Here is a 17,085-nt window from a genome sequence, read left to right on the forward strand (position 1 = left end):
CTTAGTGCTCTTTATTAAACTACTTTGGCCCTGATCCTGCAATAAGTTTTGCACCGGTAGACCCCTCTGCCTGCACAGGGCCCCACTGACCTCACTATGAGTCTGTCAAAGCAGAGCTCTTTGCAAGACCAGGGTCCTAGTCAAGCCCAAGTTAGAAATCACTGGCTGAGCAGCAAGACTTCAGACACAGACATTTATGAAGCTATTGACTTCCATTAGGATTACCACATGCACTAGCATTTCTGGCAGGACAAAATATTATAGTAGAATCTTGGGCTCTTTCAGAGCATGCCCCAATTAGGAAATATTTTACAGAGTGCAAACATGAAGATTTGATTTTTTTTAAAAGGTTCTCTTGGGTAGTATTTGGGAGGAAACCCATTAATTAAGTTTGCTAGAAGTCTGCTCCCAGTTTATCTAGGTCATCTAATATATCTTTATGAAAAATACAGATGTTCAAGTGCATACTTTTCTTCTTCTGGCCTTAACATAGGTAACATATCCCTGGGGTCATTATTAAAGTTCTCAGGGCAGGAACCTCACCTGCATCTTTGTTTGTGAAAGGCTTAGTATACTGAGGGTGCCAATAATTACTGATGTATCATAAGAGTTAGAAACTTGAATGAAGTCCATCTCCCTGCCAGGGCAGTGCAAAGTCCTCAGTTGACGGCATGTCTGACTAACTCTTCACTACACTGGAACTAGTCAAAAGATGAAGAGATAAAAAGGACTGAAAGTAAATGACACTTTACAATATAAGTAAACACTAGGAGTAAACACCAATTTTCCTTTTGAATTTGAGAAAAACCAATGATGGAGATATAGGTGAATGCATGATCATTCACCTATAACCCTGTGGATGCATGATAAGGTGCAGCAGACAGGGCTGGATTTGATAGTATAATACAGCTTCTCCATCTTTAACTGCTGTGAGCCACTGAGGGTAGCCAGTCTAAAAATACACAAGAGTAGTAGACACACAGGGCTAGGAGTCCCCATTATGTTCATCCCTATACACTGTTAACCTATTAATTACAGACACAGGAAATCTAACAGCTTTACTTAGTCATCAGCATCTCCTAAAGTTTCTGTTTGCATTGCAACTTCAAGTTAACAGGTGTGTGTCCCTGGCTGTACATCTTGTGTGCATTTCCACACACACACACACACACACACACACAGGGCTTCACCAAATACTAATATTAACTTAGCACTTGTATAGCACTCTAAAAACAAGAGGGCAGCTCATCACCCTTTCGTACCAAGACTGAAAGGACACTGTATTAGAAAAACAAAACAACCCTCTGAGGATACAGTAACAGCACTTAAGATAAAGCTGTTTCAAAGCTAATGACATTGTGACCAGTGTAGCCTAAGGAAGATGTTACCCAACTTCAACCTCATTTATCAGAGCTGACTAGCCTAAGAGAGAAAGTTTAGTGAGACCAATTAAACAAATTAAACCTTGCATCCAGGCTTCAGACACATGGGTCCCTAACTGCTTATCACAGAAGAGAGTGAGTCCACAAAACAAACACTGCCTGCAGCTGTTCGTCCAGCAAAGTCACCCTTAGTGTATTTAAAAATAATAAGAGTCAAGGAGAGAACACAGAAAGATAAAACATGAGAAGAGGAAAATCATCAGCAAGATAGGGGGCGGAGGGGAGGGAGAGTTGGTCCCTGCCTGGCACTGAAGCAGTGGAGTAAAGAGGAAAGAGGGAGGAAGCTGTAATGAGAGGGGAGAGATGCGAGGAGGAAAGGGAGAGTTAGAGCGGAGTGAGTGAGGGCGACGAGGGACCTTTCTTAGGGCTGCGTAACAAGCTGGCCCGCTTGTGGGCACCATGGGATACAGCTGGGCGTGATGGGGCAGGGGCGGAGATGGGGGCTATCGGGAAATAAGGCTGCAGGGGAAGGGAACAGAGATAAAAGGGGGGGGGAGTGCTATGGAGAAGCAGGGGGCGAGGGCTGGGGGTCCTGGGATGAGGGGGAAGATGGAGGAGGAGGGGGGAATCCTGGAAGGGGCTGAGGCTGGAGGCTTGTGCAAAGGGGTGGGGGAGACGACGAGGCAGGGGGCACAGGGGCAGAGCTAAGGACGAGAACCGGCGGAGGGGCGGGGGAGCTAGGGAGGGGCTGAGTCAGGGATCTGGGAGGGGCTGATGGCAGTCGGGGGGCCTTATGCATAAGTCTCAGAGAGAGACAGGGCTCGGCAGAGGACCCAGAGGGGTGGGGACTGGAGAGGGGGCTCGGCAGTGGGGGGGGGGGTAGTGCTATGGGGAAGGAGCGGGCTCAGCATGGGGGACCCGGAGGAGCCATTGAGGGGAGGCTCGGCAGGAGACCCCGAGGGGGGAGGGGCTCGGCAGGAGGGGAGTGCTATGGGGAAGGAGTGGGCTCAGCACGGGGGACCCGGAGGGTGGGGCGCTATGGGGAAGCAGAGGGCTCAGCGGGGGGGACCTGGAGAGACCATTGAGAGAGGCTCGGCAGGGGACCCGGAGAGGGGGCTCGGTAGTGGGGGGGGGCACTGTGGGGAAAAAGGGGGCTCAGTGGGGGGGACCTGAGGGGGGCTTGGCAGTGGGGGGGTACTATGGGGAAGAAGGGGGTTCAGCAGGGGGACCCGGAGAGGCGACTCGGCAGTGTGGGGGGGCGCTATGGGGAAGGAGGGGGCTCAGTGGGGGGGAACCGGAGGGGCCATTGAGGGGGGCCCAGCAGGGGACCGGGGGGGGGCTCGGCAGTGGGGGGGTACTATGGGGAAGAAGGGGGCTCAGCAGGGGGACCCGGAGAGGCGACTCAGCAGTGGGGGGGCACTATGGGGAAGGAGGGGGCTCAGCGGGGGGGGGGCTCGGCAGGGGACCCGGAGGGGGGGCGCTATGGGGAAGGAGGGGGGCTCGGCGGGGGGTCGCGGAGGGGCAGTGGGGGGGCGCCATGGGGAAGGAGGGGGCTCGGCGGGGGGTCCCGGCAGTGAGGGGGGCGCTATAGGGAAGGAGGGGGCTCGCCGGGGCGGTCCCGGAGGGGGGGCTCGGCAGTGGGGGGGCGCTATGGGGAAGGAGGGGGCTCGGCGGGGGGAATCCGGAGGGGGGGCTCGGCAGTGAGGGGGAGGGGGCTCGGCGGGGGGTTCCGGAGGGGGGGGCTCGGCAGTGGGGGGGCGCTATAGGGAAGGAGGGGGCTCGCCGGGGCGGTCCCGGAGGGGGGGCTCGGCAGTGGGGGGGCGCTATGGGGAAGGAGGGGGCTCGGCGGGGGGAACCCGGAGGGGCCACTGAGGGGGGCTCGGCAGGGAACTCGGGGGGGGGAGTTACCCTTGGCCGGCTCCATCCCCGCGCTCGGGGTCCCCGGCCGGCGCTGAGGGGTCCCCGCCCGGGGGCGGGTGCGTGGCGGAGGCCGCTCCGGGACCCTCTCGCTGCGCCGCCGCCGCCGCCTCCTGCTCGCCGCTCGCTCGCTCTCCTCTAGGGGAGGAGGGGTGTGCGCCGCTCCCAACCCTCCGCCCGCCGGGTTTCCGCCCGGACCTCTTTCCCGGGGACACGGGACACTCGGGCCCCGCCCACCTCCGGCCCGGGGCCAATCGCAGCGCGGCGCCGCCACCCGCCACGCTGCGCCTGCGCGGCCCTTGGAGACGGGCGGGGCCGGAGGGCGTGGCCTTGGCGAGGCGCCGGTAGCCCCTGCCCTGGCGCGCGAGAGCTGGCGCCGCCAGCAGCCCCCACCCCCGTGCACCACCTCGTGCGGCCCTTCCCCCGTGCAGTCACCCTGCACCCTCGCCACGTGCCAGCGTGCACCCGACTTCATTGCAGCCCTCCCCCGTGCAGCTCCTCCCTGGAGCCTCCCCGAGGCAACACCCATGACAGCGCTGTCCAGTGCAACACAGCCGGAGGCTGGGGTCTGTTACAGGCGGGGGTGGGTAAGGGTCTTTGGCCTGCCATGCACAGGAGGGCAGACTGTCTGATCATGATGGTCCCTTGTGGCCTTAAAGTCTGAGCGTGCAAAAAGCCTTGCCGTATAATACACCGCCCCCCCCACCCCCCCAGAACATCCTAGTGCAGCAATCGCCAGGAGTACCCCTCTCCCCGTTCTCCCCCCACCCGCCGACAGAAACACTTCTCCTGTCCTTTACAATCTGCTTGTTAGATCAGCCCCCTCGCTCAAGCTGACAAGGCCAAAAAGTATTTATTTCCAAGGTTGCTAATTTGCGATTTCATTACAAGTCTCATGATATTTGGTGTTCTCAGAGCCCCAGCTTCTGGGGTGAGAATCTCAGCTTTCATAAAAAAAATAAACAAACCAGTAAGTTTCTAGCCTTTATGGTTCTAGAGAAATGCTGGAAAATATGATCCCAACTGTCGCCTAAAAGTTCAGAAACCACAAAGCGAAGGGAAAGACCCAAAAGTATTAATTTAAAAAATAATTTTAACAGTAATGCTTATTTTTAAGCCAATTTCATAGTGGGGGGGAGCTGATTCATGATTTTTGAATGGTTGGGGTTTGTATAGAGACTGCATTTCTGGGGAAAAAAAACTCGCTGAAACAGTAGAAATGAACAAATCGAAGTGAGGGGTCTTTCTTTGCGTAAAATATGGGAATAATGATGTCTAGGAGTTGTGAGGAAGACACAGACAGATGCAAAATGGTAGTGAATTTTACATCCTAGCACATGTGCAGCAAAGACCTGATCATTTGCCCCATGACTCTAGATTCTAGGCGGAGGGGTTAACTGAATATTTCAATTTTAGTTGAGCAAATACATCTTTTTTTAAAATTTAACCCCGCTCCCCCCACCCCCCGCCAAAAAAAAAAAGATTTCCACTGTTTCACTAACTCATTAATTTCTCTGTGGATTTTGCTCCAGTGTATTGCCTCTAGGTTGAGATCAAGCATGGAAAATTTCAGCCCAAAGGGAGAATTTGAGAATGTAATTGAGAAGCCGGATGGTCATGTGGTTACAATGCTGGGCTAGAACTCAGAAAATCTGGGTTCTGACTTTGCCAAGAGCATCTCTCTGTGTGACTTCGGGGGAGTCACTTCATTTCTCAGTTCCCCATCAGTAAAAAGGGGATAACACTTCATTTGCCTATTTAGATTTCAAGCCCTTTGTGGCAGGGATGTCTCTTGTTATGTGACTGTGCGGCACCTACCACAACGGGGCCCTGATGTTGGTTGCGGCTTCTAGGTAACAGCAGGCAATTGCTACTCTTGAGAGTTTGTTACTTGATGGTGCCTCTGTCTGGTGCACAAACAACACAGCACTATCCTGAAGCCCCCACCCACTACGAAGAAGTTCCTCAGTGCAACCCTGCCCACAGCAGCTATGTGGTGAGTTAGTGTGCAGCAAGCCAGTGTGTGAATGTACAGGGCCGTGCACTGACTCACTATGTGGTCACTTATCATCACTCCAGGACTTTCACTGCACTGTAGCAGTGTCCACCTGGTGAGTTAGTGAGCAGCAAAGTGGCGCGCTGTAGATTTAGGTCCTGGCTTGCTGTACACTAACTCACCATGTGGATGAGCCCTGAGTAAGGGCTGCGTAATGGTCACTGAGCTGCTGACGTACAGCAGTGCAGGGAGAATGTTCCATATGGCAGGAGGCTCTTGCACCAGCAGCAGTGAAAATGCAGGGGAGGGGCTGGATTGAGCAGGAAAAGTGATCAGTGGCCCAATCCTGCTCCTCTTGAAAGCACTGGGATTTTTGCTATGGATTTCATTGGGGGCAGGAGCAGGGCCTTAGGGCCAACCCATTGCAAAGCTAGTGGAAGTATCCAAGGCCCGGGGGAATGTAGTTGCTCTTAAGTGTGATATTGTATTATATGGACTAATGGCCTCATCCTGAGATCCTTCCTCTGGCAAGCAGTCTCACTGAAGTCAATAAGATTTGAAGGAACTCAGCACCTGGCAGGATCAGACCCTTAAGCAGGACTTTCCGAAAGGTCATTGACTCATACCCAGTGTCTCTCACCCGCTCCACTCTGTCCTCTCTCCAGCCTGGAATCCTTTTAACCACCGAGGGGGGGGGAGGGGGAATGCCTAAGCCTTTGCCATGAAATCATAAAAGCTCCTTCTTCCTCCTTCTCTGCAACAGTTTTGGCCTGGGTGCCCCAGGAAGTCTGGGGCATAGAAGATGAGGGAGCAGAGGGAACAATGCTCTGTGGGCTGCCCTGGCGCTCAGACCCTGAAAGGAAAGGGACGGCGTGTACCGTATGGGCTAAGAGGCACCAAGTGCTTTGCATTCCCCCGGCCGTAGGCTGCCAGCGCTCACAGGCGAGGCATGCTGAAAATGCACCGCGTCAGCTGCCATTCATTTTATTTTTAAAGGCAGGGAGGATGCATCCTCACAAAGCAGAGCAGAGGTTCCCATAGCCACACTGCATGGGATTCTGCTACAGGCCCAGAGTAACTCTAGTGGCCCCTGGATTTGCACAAGTGCGACTGAGGTCAGGATCTGTCCTGCAGGGATGGGGAGTTATTCAGGGCTGAGAGGACCCTGCTAACCCTTTCCCAGACTTTCACGTAAGAAGGAGACTTCACTGCAACGCATGTGTAATAGGCCCACGTTTTCCCCAAGCTCTGGTGAGCGAGGGATGAGGCTGCGCTGAGCGACTGGCCTGCAGCGACACATCAAAGTTTAAAATCAAACCAAAGCACTGAGGGCAACAATAGCCTGGAACCCATCACAGCAGGTCAGCAGGGGTGTAATCAATACATCATGTGCTAGCTGCGGTTATTCTGCATGCCAGTGGCAGGCACTAACAGACACCAGGGTCTAGTGGTTAGAGCAGGATGCAGGGAAGCTGATTCTCCATTGTCCTGCACATTGGGCGGTCCTTTACCTCCACGCAAAATGTTACCGTTCCCCTTGGCTAGCTTTCTGCATGCAGTTTGTTCTGCCATAAATAACTCCCTAAGGAGCAAGGGACTGGGAATCAGGACTAGTGTGAATTTTTTTTCGTGGATTGAAAGCCACTTCAGATTGAAAATTGTCAACCAGCAGAATCAGCTGTCAATCCAGAGACGTGCCTCTCTGCACTGGGGTCACTGCTAATAGCAAAGACGGCAGGGAATAGCGTTTGTAGCCATGGGACTGTCCTTCCAGCACCTCCATTTATCTGATACTCTTTTTTCTAGCCTCCGCTTCCCTAGAGCACCCACTCCCTGCTAACCAGGCCCTTTTCTGGGCAGGGGATGTCTCATTTTGGGTCCCTAATAATTGAGGTGACCCACATTGCTGAATGCTTTAGTTTTTGTTGGTTAGAATAACTTCTTAAAATCTCCAAAACATTTCTATTCCCAGCATTGTTTATAACCAAACCTACGTGCTAGGGTGCCCGTAACAATCCCAGGACAGCTACGGAGCCTGGGTCACCCCGGTACTTTGTGCTGTGACTGAGCATGACCCTAGCGCTGGCTGGGTTTCTGACTGGTTTGATCAGGCCCAAGGGAGGCCACAGCAAGGCTTCACACCACCCCCTGCAGGCATCTGGTGGATGTGGCACTGGGTTGGGACTCGGGAGGGAGATTTGGTTTCTGTTCCTGGCTCCGACCTGTTGTGACTATAGGCAAGTCCCTTTCCCTCTCTGTGTGTCTGTTACCATCCGCAGAGGCAGAGGGTAGGCGAGGAAATGGGAAGGGACTAGCACTTACTATGGAGATGTGCAGTGCACAGCGATCATAGCTGGGGCCTCTAGAGTCCAGGCATTACAGTAGTACAAGTGATTTGCCACGACTGATTCTCCAGGTGTCGGTTTTATTTGCTTTGGTGAGTGTGTTTGGTGGGGGTGGAGTTAGTTCTTATTTCTAGCCCCTCCATCAGCCAACAGTAATCAACATATCATTTGCATTAAGGGGCAAAGTTGCGTTATGCTGAAGAGTTCCACCCCAGAAATGGCTGCATTTCAGTAGATGCCCAGGTGTGTCATCCCACGGTCTGGGGCTGGACAGCATCGCTGTAGTTTATTTTTACAACTCCCCCTAGGGAACGCCAGTCGGCTTTCAGCTGCAGACCTTCAGCCCCAAAGCACAGATCCCTCCCCCTGGGGCTAGAGGACAAGCAGTAGTAACAGGTTATCTTCTGCGCAAGATGAAGCCAAGCTTTGTACTTGAAGCCTGAATCTAACACTACCACCTGCACCTCCCTTTTCTTCCTCTCTTTCCTAGCACCATAGTGGGGAATAGCACCTTGGCTTCTGTCTGTAATAACGTCTAGCTCTTAAATTGTGATTTTTATCCAAAGCATGTTACAAAAGAAAGTCAGTATCATCACCCCTCTTTTACACATGGGGAAACTGAGGCACAAAGTGACCTCCCTATAGTCACGCAGGAGGTGAGCAGCAGAGGGAAGAATCAAATGCAGTTATCTTGACTCCTGGATGAGCCCCGTAGCCACTGGGCCTCACCGTTATGCCAGTGTCAACTTTCCAGTCCAGTCATATTGCTGTAGAAAGCCAAAACGAAGCCGCCAGACTTGTATTGCTCAAGGGGCTGGAAAGCCAGGATACAGAGGTCACCTAGTCCAATCCAGCTCAGGTCAGTAGTGACGACAGGCTGGAACCATCTCAGGGATGCTTTGATGGGTTTCAGTTTCTATGGGCCAAAGAGCCAACTCCCAAGGTACAGATCAGCTCCCTTGCCAGCCGCTTGACTGAGGGCTGAATAGACCCTTCATAACATTAATAAAGGGGGAAAGCTGTCTTTCAGACAGAGAGCTCTATCCGGCACAGTTCCATTTTCTATTACATGAGGGTACGTCTACACTGCAGGGTATACTCAGACTCAGGTTTGAGCCCAACCCCACTCCCATGCCCACACAAATCTGTCTGACTCCGGTCAGCAAGCGCTCAGGACCCAGGTCTTAGGACCCACGCGGGGAGGGGAGTCCAAACCTCACTGAGACTGTGATCCAAGTCCTGTCATTTTGCAGCAGGGAAGCAGTTCAAGCCACAGCGCCCAATCAGAAGCTCTGTGTGGATGTGTTAGCATGTAAACCCAGATTTACAATGCAGCGTAGGTGCTGACGCTCAAAAACACCAAGTCCTCACGTGCAGGTTCTCCCGGACCTAGCTTTGCCATGCAGCGTCGAGGAAGCCTTAGGTGCCCACTCCTGGACTGGAGCCCCATTGCGTTGGGCACCATACGCCCATTCAGTGCCCATGAGGCTTCTGGAGCTGAGCCCTCCACCCAGAGCCTGGTTTGGGCCCTTTGCTTAGGACTTCAGCTCTATTTCTTCTCCATAGATCTCACACAGCACATCAGCTGCCCCTTCCCCCAATCTGAGGTCTTCTGCAGAGGCCTGGCTATTCCTAGTTTCCACTGGACAGGCTGCCTGAAAGTTACCTGCTCCAGGCTCCCACTAGCATCAACCTGCTTGCTATCACTCTCCCGCACTTCCCCTATGGGCTGCCTGTCACTGGCTCCCCAGACTGAGCCCCTTGCAGGCTTTTCTAATCACCTGATCCCTAGTTGATCAGCCCCAGCTGTGAGATAGCTGAGCCCTCACACCTGTGGTTGGATGCAACTTCCCTTAAAGGGCCAGCCACGCTGTGACATCCTGCCCCCAAAGAACTTAGACCCTGAGCCTCAAAGATATTTAGGTTCCTACCGTCCACTGAAATCGATGGGAATTAGGTCCCGAACTACCTTTGAGGATCTAGGCTTTACAGTCCAGGGACCTGACTGTACAGGCTGCAAAAGCTGATCCCTGCTCCCGTGTGCAGTCTCACGGAAGCCACAGGACTGCCTATTGGCGCTGCCCAACACGCGTGCAAAACGCCATGATTTTGGCTGAAAGCGTTTCCACCCCCACTTTCCCTTGCTGCAAAGGCCCACCAGCTTTGCCCATGATGCCGCCTTTGCAGGATGGGGGGGTGAAGCTTTGCTTCTTAGCTTTGTGCCATATATTTCCAGTTTCCATCAACCCTCCCCTCTCAGTCCCCCTCGGTTTCAAGCCCACTAATATGTTACCCTCCGTGAATTTATAAGGAGCCCCATTGTATGCAGAGAGGGGCCCCCTTCTCCAATCCAAGGCTGCTCTTCTAATCAGAGGAGCTGTTGCTCTCAGGCCTGTTTCAGCGGCAACCATCCACGGCAGTCGAGGCAGGATGGGGCTCGTCATGTGGACAGCTCAGCTGACCCAGAGAATGAATCGCGGCTTTTGTTCTTGTCCAGCAGCCTGGTGTTGTTTATGTCGGACACAAAAGGATTGTTTATCGTGTTGGAGGCATAGAAAAGTCCAGCAAAGAAAGGAAAGGCTGTGCCCTCAAGGCTGGCCCCTGTGAGGCCGGATTCGATTTTCACTGCGGTGTTTAAGCAAAGGGCAGATCTTCCCAAGTGACAATGATTTTATAGAAATCAACAGAATTTCAGATGGTCCCAGCTCCCCATCACTAGTGCGTTTTGTGTGATTTTCCTTTCTCAGTGCTTGCAGGTTTTGCTTCTTTCCAGCAGCCTGGAGCGCACAGATCAATGCGAGAGGCTCAGAGTGTAAGAAAAAATAAAAAGTCTGCTTGTCCCTTTTCTGCCAGTTCTTATTTAAGGCCCTCTGATTGCATAGCCCAGGAGAAATTATTTTGTCAATGAACTCACCTCCGCCAACACCACAGCGGGAGCAGAGAAACAGGGCGTCCTCCCAGTTCAGATAAAATCGGCTTACATTTCCACAGCCCCTTTCATTCCAAAGAGATTGACAAACTTAAAGGGGCCACGCAGAGGGACGTCTCCACTCTGCCGCTGAAATGCAGCCACTTCTGGGCTGAAACACAGCAGCTGTTTTGACGGCACACACATCATCATCATCATCAATCACTCCCTGATTCTCACTGATGGCAAGGTCATTTTACACACGGGGAACAAGCCCACCCTAGCTTAGCGTGTAGGGTCAGGTAGAATCACAAGAGGTGAGACAGCACCAGGCCAAGTGACACAGTGAATATGAGAGACCTTGAATTGGTTCCAGGAGGAGACACACACACAGAGATGCACACACTGCAGCTAAGCTTCCTCCATTTGTTTCCCAACACCATGTGTCTCACTCTGGCGCGATCTAGCGTGATGGAGCTGCAGGTCAATATTCAGCCATATGTGGCAGCTGAAGTCAAGCTGCTGCTAATGCAGCTCTCTCCAATATATGACACAGCAGGGCTGTCAGCACAAGCATGGGAACCCTGCAGGAACCAGCTTTATGCTGAATTTTCACTCGGCCAGCACAGTTTTCACCTTGTCACTATCCCCGTTAGCTGATGCTTTATAGGACTCTGGTTTTGTAGCACTGCCCACCTCAGCCTCTGTATCACCAACCAAGCTTTAATAATAGCTATTGAGAAACAAGGGCAAATTCATACTCGGCTTTGCTGGCCTGCACCTTGCACAGTCATTTGCACTGGTGTAAAGTGAGTGAAAGATGCTGCCCATTCTGACCTGGTAACATTTAGATCTATTTTTCCCTGGTGTAAATGATTGTGCAACATGCAAGGGAGCAGAGAATCAGGCCCTCCGGTGACTCGAATGTGCGTCTGGCTAGATGCAAACAGTGTAAAGAGCTTCAGGATTTGAATAGCTGAGTGCAACACTGTTCCCAAGAAACATAGCTCTTTCAGATGGGCTGACCCAAACTGCTAACCCCAATCCACTTGAATTTGGGGTGACCTTGCAAACAGGCCCCTTTGTGGCTTCTCCCAGGCTGCCTCTCAAGCTCAAAAGGAGCTTCCCATAGACACCCACAAAGTCACCTCTTTGTCCTCCTTGAAATCCCTCCTTAAAACTTTCCTTTTCCATGATGCCTACAAAAAACTTTACAACAGTTAGACTGCTTGTATGCTGAAACTACAGCCCACCATGCTGGCCAATACTGTCTCATCGCTTCCTTGTGCTTCCCTGTCTGTTTCTAGCCACCTGTTGTCTCTTGTCTTCTCCTTAGGCTGTAAGCTGTTTGGGACAGAGAGCATCTTTGTTCACCGAGCACTCTGGGGACCTGGTCCTTGTCTGAGGCTCCTAAACGCTATTCCAGTGCAAACAACACCTAGCCCTTTTTGTCTATCGATTTAAAAGCACTTTGAACAGGAGGTCAGTATTATTGTCCCCATTTTACAGATGGGGAAACTGAGGCACAGAGAGGGGAAAGTGACTTGCCCAAAGTCACCCAGCAGCAGAGCCAGAACTAGAACCCAGGTCTCCATCTAGTGCTCTATCCACTACACACTGCCTCCTATGACACAGAGTAATAATGACATGCGCACCCAGGAGCCAACTTTGCAGCTCCCCTCATGTCTAGCTCTAATAATCAGACTGCTGAGAGTTCGAAGACTAAGCTCAGGAAGCAAAGCTGCGAGCTGCATCCCCCGGCAGCCGTGCACGTATTTCACCTACCTATGTGCATCTCATCAGTGCTGCTGCTCCAATCAAGTGAATTTACACTTCAGGGTGTCGCCTTCAATTTTGTCTGGAGCTCTGCAACTTTGTGGTTCTGTCACTGCAATTCAAGCCCTTCTGTGAAGTAGCCTCGTCTTGGGACGCGGGTAGACGTCTAGCAATCATAATCATTCCCGTCAGCGGATACTCTGGCAGTACTGAGGCCAAACCTGGAAGCAGAACGGTTCCTAAAATACATCTTCGCACCTTTGGTGACTCGGCAGAAAAGGGGCCTGTTTGTAAATTTCAAGAGCCAGGGAACGATTTTTTGGAATCCAGAACTAACAGGAGACGCCAGGTGAATTGGGCTGCCTGAGCAAGCTGGGATGGCAGAGGAACAAAAGCACAGCACTGCAGTCCAATGTGCGGGAGGCAATATTCTCACAATATTCAATGCACTGCGCCTCCAAGGAGGTATTTTCTGTTGGTTCCCCTTTCCAAAATGTGTTCGCATCAATTTTGGGGCTGGAAACAGATGACAAACCTGGTGACTGATTTCCACCGTTTCACCAAAGAAGCAGTGAGAGGGTGCAGTGGGACCCAGTGAGGGCAGGGCAGCACAGTAACCTGGCGTGTTGCAGTCCTGGGGTCTAGTCCTGGTTCTGCTACTAACCTGCTGCGTGACTTTGGGAAAGTCACTTCCCCTCTCCCACCCTTTGTCCACTTACAGTGGAAGTTTCACTGGGGCAGAGACTGTCTGTGCAGCGCCCAGCACAGGGAGGACCCGACCTTGCTTGGGGCCTCTAGGTGGCGGTGCTACGGAAATATTAGTAATAATAACGAGGCATAACAATACTGTATTTACCAGACCGACCTGTAACGTGTGCTACTAGCATCTCCCATAATGAGAATTCAGCAAAGCAAATCAATGCCCTAATCAGTTGAGACCAGTCTCTGACCACTGCATACATCATCCCACTATAAACCTCTCCCTCCCACTCAGCGTAGTGCTCTGCAAGGCTGCTGAGAGAGGCATAAAGAGGGGACAACTGTACCGTGCCTCCCCCACCCCAACATCTGTGTAAATAAAGTGAAATGGGAGCGGTTGGGGTGCTAGTAAACATGGTGTACCGGGCCCCAAATTTCTCTTGATGGGCCTGGCCCACTGCTCCCTGCTGCTGCTTGCAGAAGTGTCACATTACAACAACCTCAAGTAGCAAGTCCCCTTCTTGGTGCAGTAGCGGGACCTTCTCATTTGCCAGCCCAGTAGAGGCACCAACGGCGGGCGGGCTGGTGAGCAGGGCTAGACACCGTCACGCGCACCACCGTGGTGCAGTTGTGGGAGTGCCCGCTGTTGCTGCCACCAGAGATGGGAAATTGTAACCAAAAAAAAAGGGGCGTGTTGTTGCAGCCCAAAGGGTGACACTCATGAAGCACTAAACTCTCCAGGCCTGACGCTCAGTGACCCGTGGGCCCCTTTCTGCTCTGGCAGAATAAAGGGGCCTTGAAGTGAAAAGAGCCTTTTGAGGATCCCCCTGTGAAGGTGTGCAGTTAATGTAAAGGCCTTGCTTCCAGCCCCCAGCAAAAGGCTGGGTCAAGGACATGGCCAGAGAACACTATACTATGACTATTCTCTGCTTCCAGGGGGCCACGAGGTGCAAAGCATAAGTTAGTGCAGCCTCAAGGCTACCTTACACCAGGGGCCTCCCAGAGTACATGGAGTGCAAATGTGTCTTAAAACCACCTTCACTCCCCCCCACCCCGCCATCCCGGTCCCAGTGTCAAAACAGAGTAACTAAGACCAGGCCCTCCAGGTCAGCCCCTCCCTCCGTGGACTTGAAACCAAGGTTGTGGGAAAGGGACAGCACAAACGAGGCTCCATGCCTGTCTCCCTACACTCCACCTAGGCAGGGAACTGCCTTGAAAAATTACTGATATCAGGAAGCACAATGCTGTCTCTGATGAAAGGCGCTGGAGTTCCTTAAGAGCTTGCATCAGTCACTTCTTACCACACACCACGATGCCATCAGTTGTGCCAGGCCAAATTCTGACCTGACATAAGTCTGCGCAACTCCATCGTCTTCAACAGTTTCGCTTACTAACACCAGCTCTGAATGGGCTGCTCCTTTCCTGCCAAGATTCTTTACGGATTTTTGTATTCAGATGAAAGCTTTTTTGGAGCTTCCTGGTTGGAAACATCTCAGTAGCCACCAGATCATAATACTTTTCACTTCTACAGGGCCTTTCATCTGAGGATCTCACGCACTTTACAAATGTTAATGGATTAACCCTCTCAATGCTGCCTAAGTACATTTTATTATATCAATTTTACAGATGCAGGGGGAGGAACCTGCAGCACAGCAAGGTTAAGTGACTTACCCAAGTTTACACAGTGAGTCAGTGGAACGGCTGGGAAGAGAACCCAGGCATCCTGATTCCCAGTGCCTTGTTCTAAGCTCTAAAGATTGGAAGAGTACAACCCTGATTCTCCAAATTCCACATAGCCAGAACCAGAGGCTGGTTGTGTCCCTTGGGTTTGCATAGTCTGAGCATCACTCATGTGAAAATGAATGGTACAGTAATCTCTGTAAGAGGAGCGCAGCGTATGACATCGAGTCTCAATCAAGAGGCAAAGAACTGGATATACTGGGGCTTAGAGGCTAAAAATGTGCCGGTGTGCTGAAAAACATTATTATTATTTGTATTATGGTAACACAGGAGTCCCAGTCACAGACCAGGACCCACAGTGCTAGGTGCTGTACAAAATACAGAACAAAAAGACTATCCTTACCCCCAAAGAGCTTACAATCTAAGTAAAAGATGAGAAACAACAGGTGGATACTGACAGATAGGGGATTACAGCGAAAGAATGAGACGATATTGGTTAGCATGACAGGCAGCGGTCTCAGCCCACCAGCTGTCCAACTGGTGTCAAGTTTTTTGCAGGCATCACAGCAAAGGAGAATTTGAGGGAGGACAATGAGGTGGTTTTGTGGCTGACCACAGGGACTTTGCTCCCCTGCTTCTCCCAAGCAGGGCACAAAGTACAGAAATGCTGCCTGAAGAACAGAGTGACCACAGTTGGAAAAGAAGGTTTCAACCCCTTTGGAGAGTTGAACTAAATGAAGGAGCCAAGCAGCTGGTTCTAAAAGCAACACTCCATCTTCACTTGTCTCCAGTCCTTTGGGATGAGATTGGACCCTTCATCTGGTTAGTTTTAACTGGATTGTCCTCACAGATCAAGAGAGAAAGATGGAAAATGCCCGGGTGTGGCTGTCCTGGCAAATGCCAGATTACAGTTCTCCAAGGTGGCTATGCCACCTTGGGGGAAGCCTGGGGGTGGTTTTGTCGGAGCAGGAGCATCCTGGCATATGATCTTTTCTTTGCAAACCCCCCTAAAGGAGAAGCGAATGTTAGACTAGAGCGGATCTATTTGGATAAATCTTGCTCACCTGTGAACTCTTAAGTTTAACTGGGCTACAGCTGGTGCTGTTTGTCTCAGTTTTAATGCCTTGGAAGCAAAAAAATGAAGAACACACAAGAACAGTATGTTCTTTGAACTAAAACACCAAGTTTGCATTTATTTGGGTATATTGGACCTACTGTCTTTGTCTGCTATAAGCCACAGCTAGACAAAAAGAGAAGGTGTGTGTGCATGAAGTTAATAACTTCTTGGGTCAGATCCACAGCTGATGTAAATCAGCATAGCTCTATGGACATCCATTGGTTTACTCCAGTTGAGAATCTAGTCTCTTGTCTGTCTGTCTGCATATGGACTTTCCCCTTTGGGTCACTGCAGGTCTCAGGGAATTAAGGACATAAAATTGAGAATCCCCAGTGTTCATATATGGTACATTACATAGGGGCCTTGAATATTATAACAGCAGGTTAAAAAGTTTGCCTGGATGAATTCAGGGGGTGGGTAATGGGATGTGGAGCCTTTCGTCTCCATGTCGCCAGTTCAACTACAACCCAGGTTGGTATTTACTAAAAGTTGTTCCCATCTGATGTGAAACAAGTTGTAGGTTTCAGTTAATTTCCGAGACAGCTATATCTGTGTCCTTAAGAGGAGGTCTTTGCAGCTTTGCAGCTGATTCAGGAGATTAAGTAACAGCACAGTTCCAATTAGCAGAGTATCTGGGACCTTAGCCACTTTCTGGGACTTTAGGTCAGCTACACAGTATGGTTAAATTCCCATCTACACTAAACATTGAAGCCTGAATCTAACGGGGGTAACTGTATTATTTTTTAGTAGTTCTGCAGCACTGTAGATCTCTATGTATGGCACTAATTAAAGCAGGTGACAATGGAATCCCTGCTCCAAATTGTTTGCAATCTATATTGAAAATAATATGGGGTGGAGAAGGAAGTGCAGGAGGCCCCGACAAGATGATCACTTCAGAGACTAATGAATGCCGCTTGAGAGTAACTACGTCTGTTTCATCTATAAGAGATATAAATGTAGTTCATAAGGCTCCTTGAAGAAATGGGGTTTGAAATGGACTTGAATGAGGAGTGAGTTATAAGGGATAATCTGACTCAGTTGTCATTGTAGTGTAGATACAGAAGAAGCAAGGCAAATAGAGATTGGTCAGTATGCGTAAAATGCTTTTTGCTTATACTGTAGAATTCAGTATTTCAAGTGACCTAGGGGATTTAGAATGCCCCATTCCTATTAATATTAATGAGAACTGAGGCCCAGATCCTCAAAGGTATTTAGGCTCTTAACTTCCATTGAAATCAACTGCAGGTAGGTGCCTACATAGCTTT

General features: G+C 51.1%; 1 protein-coding gene across 2 annotated transcripts in view; it reads right to left on the reverse strand.

Annotated features, from left to right (window-relative positions):
* OTUD7B (OTU deubiquitinase 7B) overlaps window positions 1-3,475 on the reverse strand; it is a 68,739-nt gene extending 65,264 nt beyond the window's left edge. Inside the window, exon 1 of one of the 2 annotated variants that reach the window (XM_043535537.1) lies at window positions 3,291-3,475. In XM_043535537.1, coding sequence (XP_043391472.1) covers window positions 3,291-3,306 — 16 coding nt within the window. In that variant the 5' untranslated portion in view covers window positions 3,307-3,475. The remainder of the gene's footprint in view (window positions 1-3,290) is intronic. The other variant, XM_037882785.2, reaches the window with a different exon arrangement.
* Window positions 3,476-17,085: the final 13,610 nt, after the last annotated feature.

Source organism: Chelonia mydas, chromosome 24, assembly GCF_015237465.2.
Source record: "Chelonia mydas isolate rCheMyd1 chromosome 24, rCheMyd1.pri.v2, whole genome shotgun sequence".
Classification (NCBI taxonomy): Eukaryota; Metazoa; Chordata; order Testudines; family Cheloniidae; genus Chelonia; species Chelonia mydas.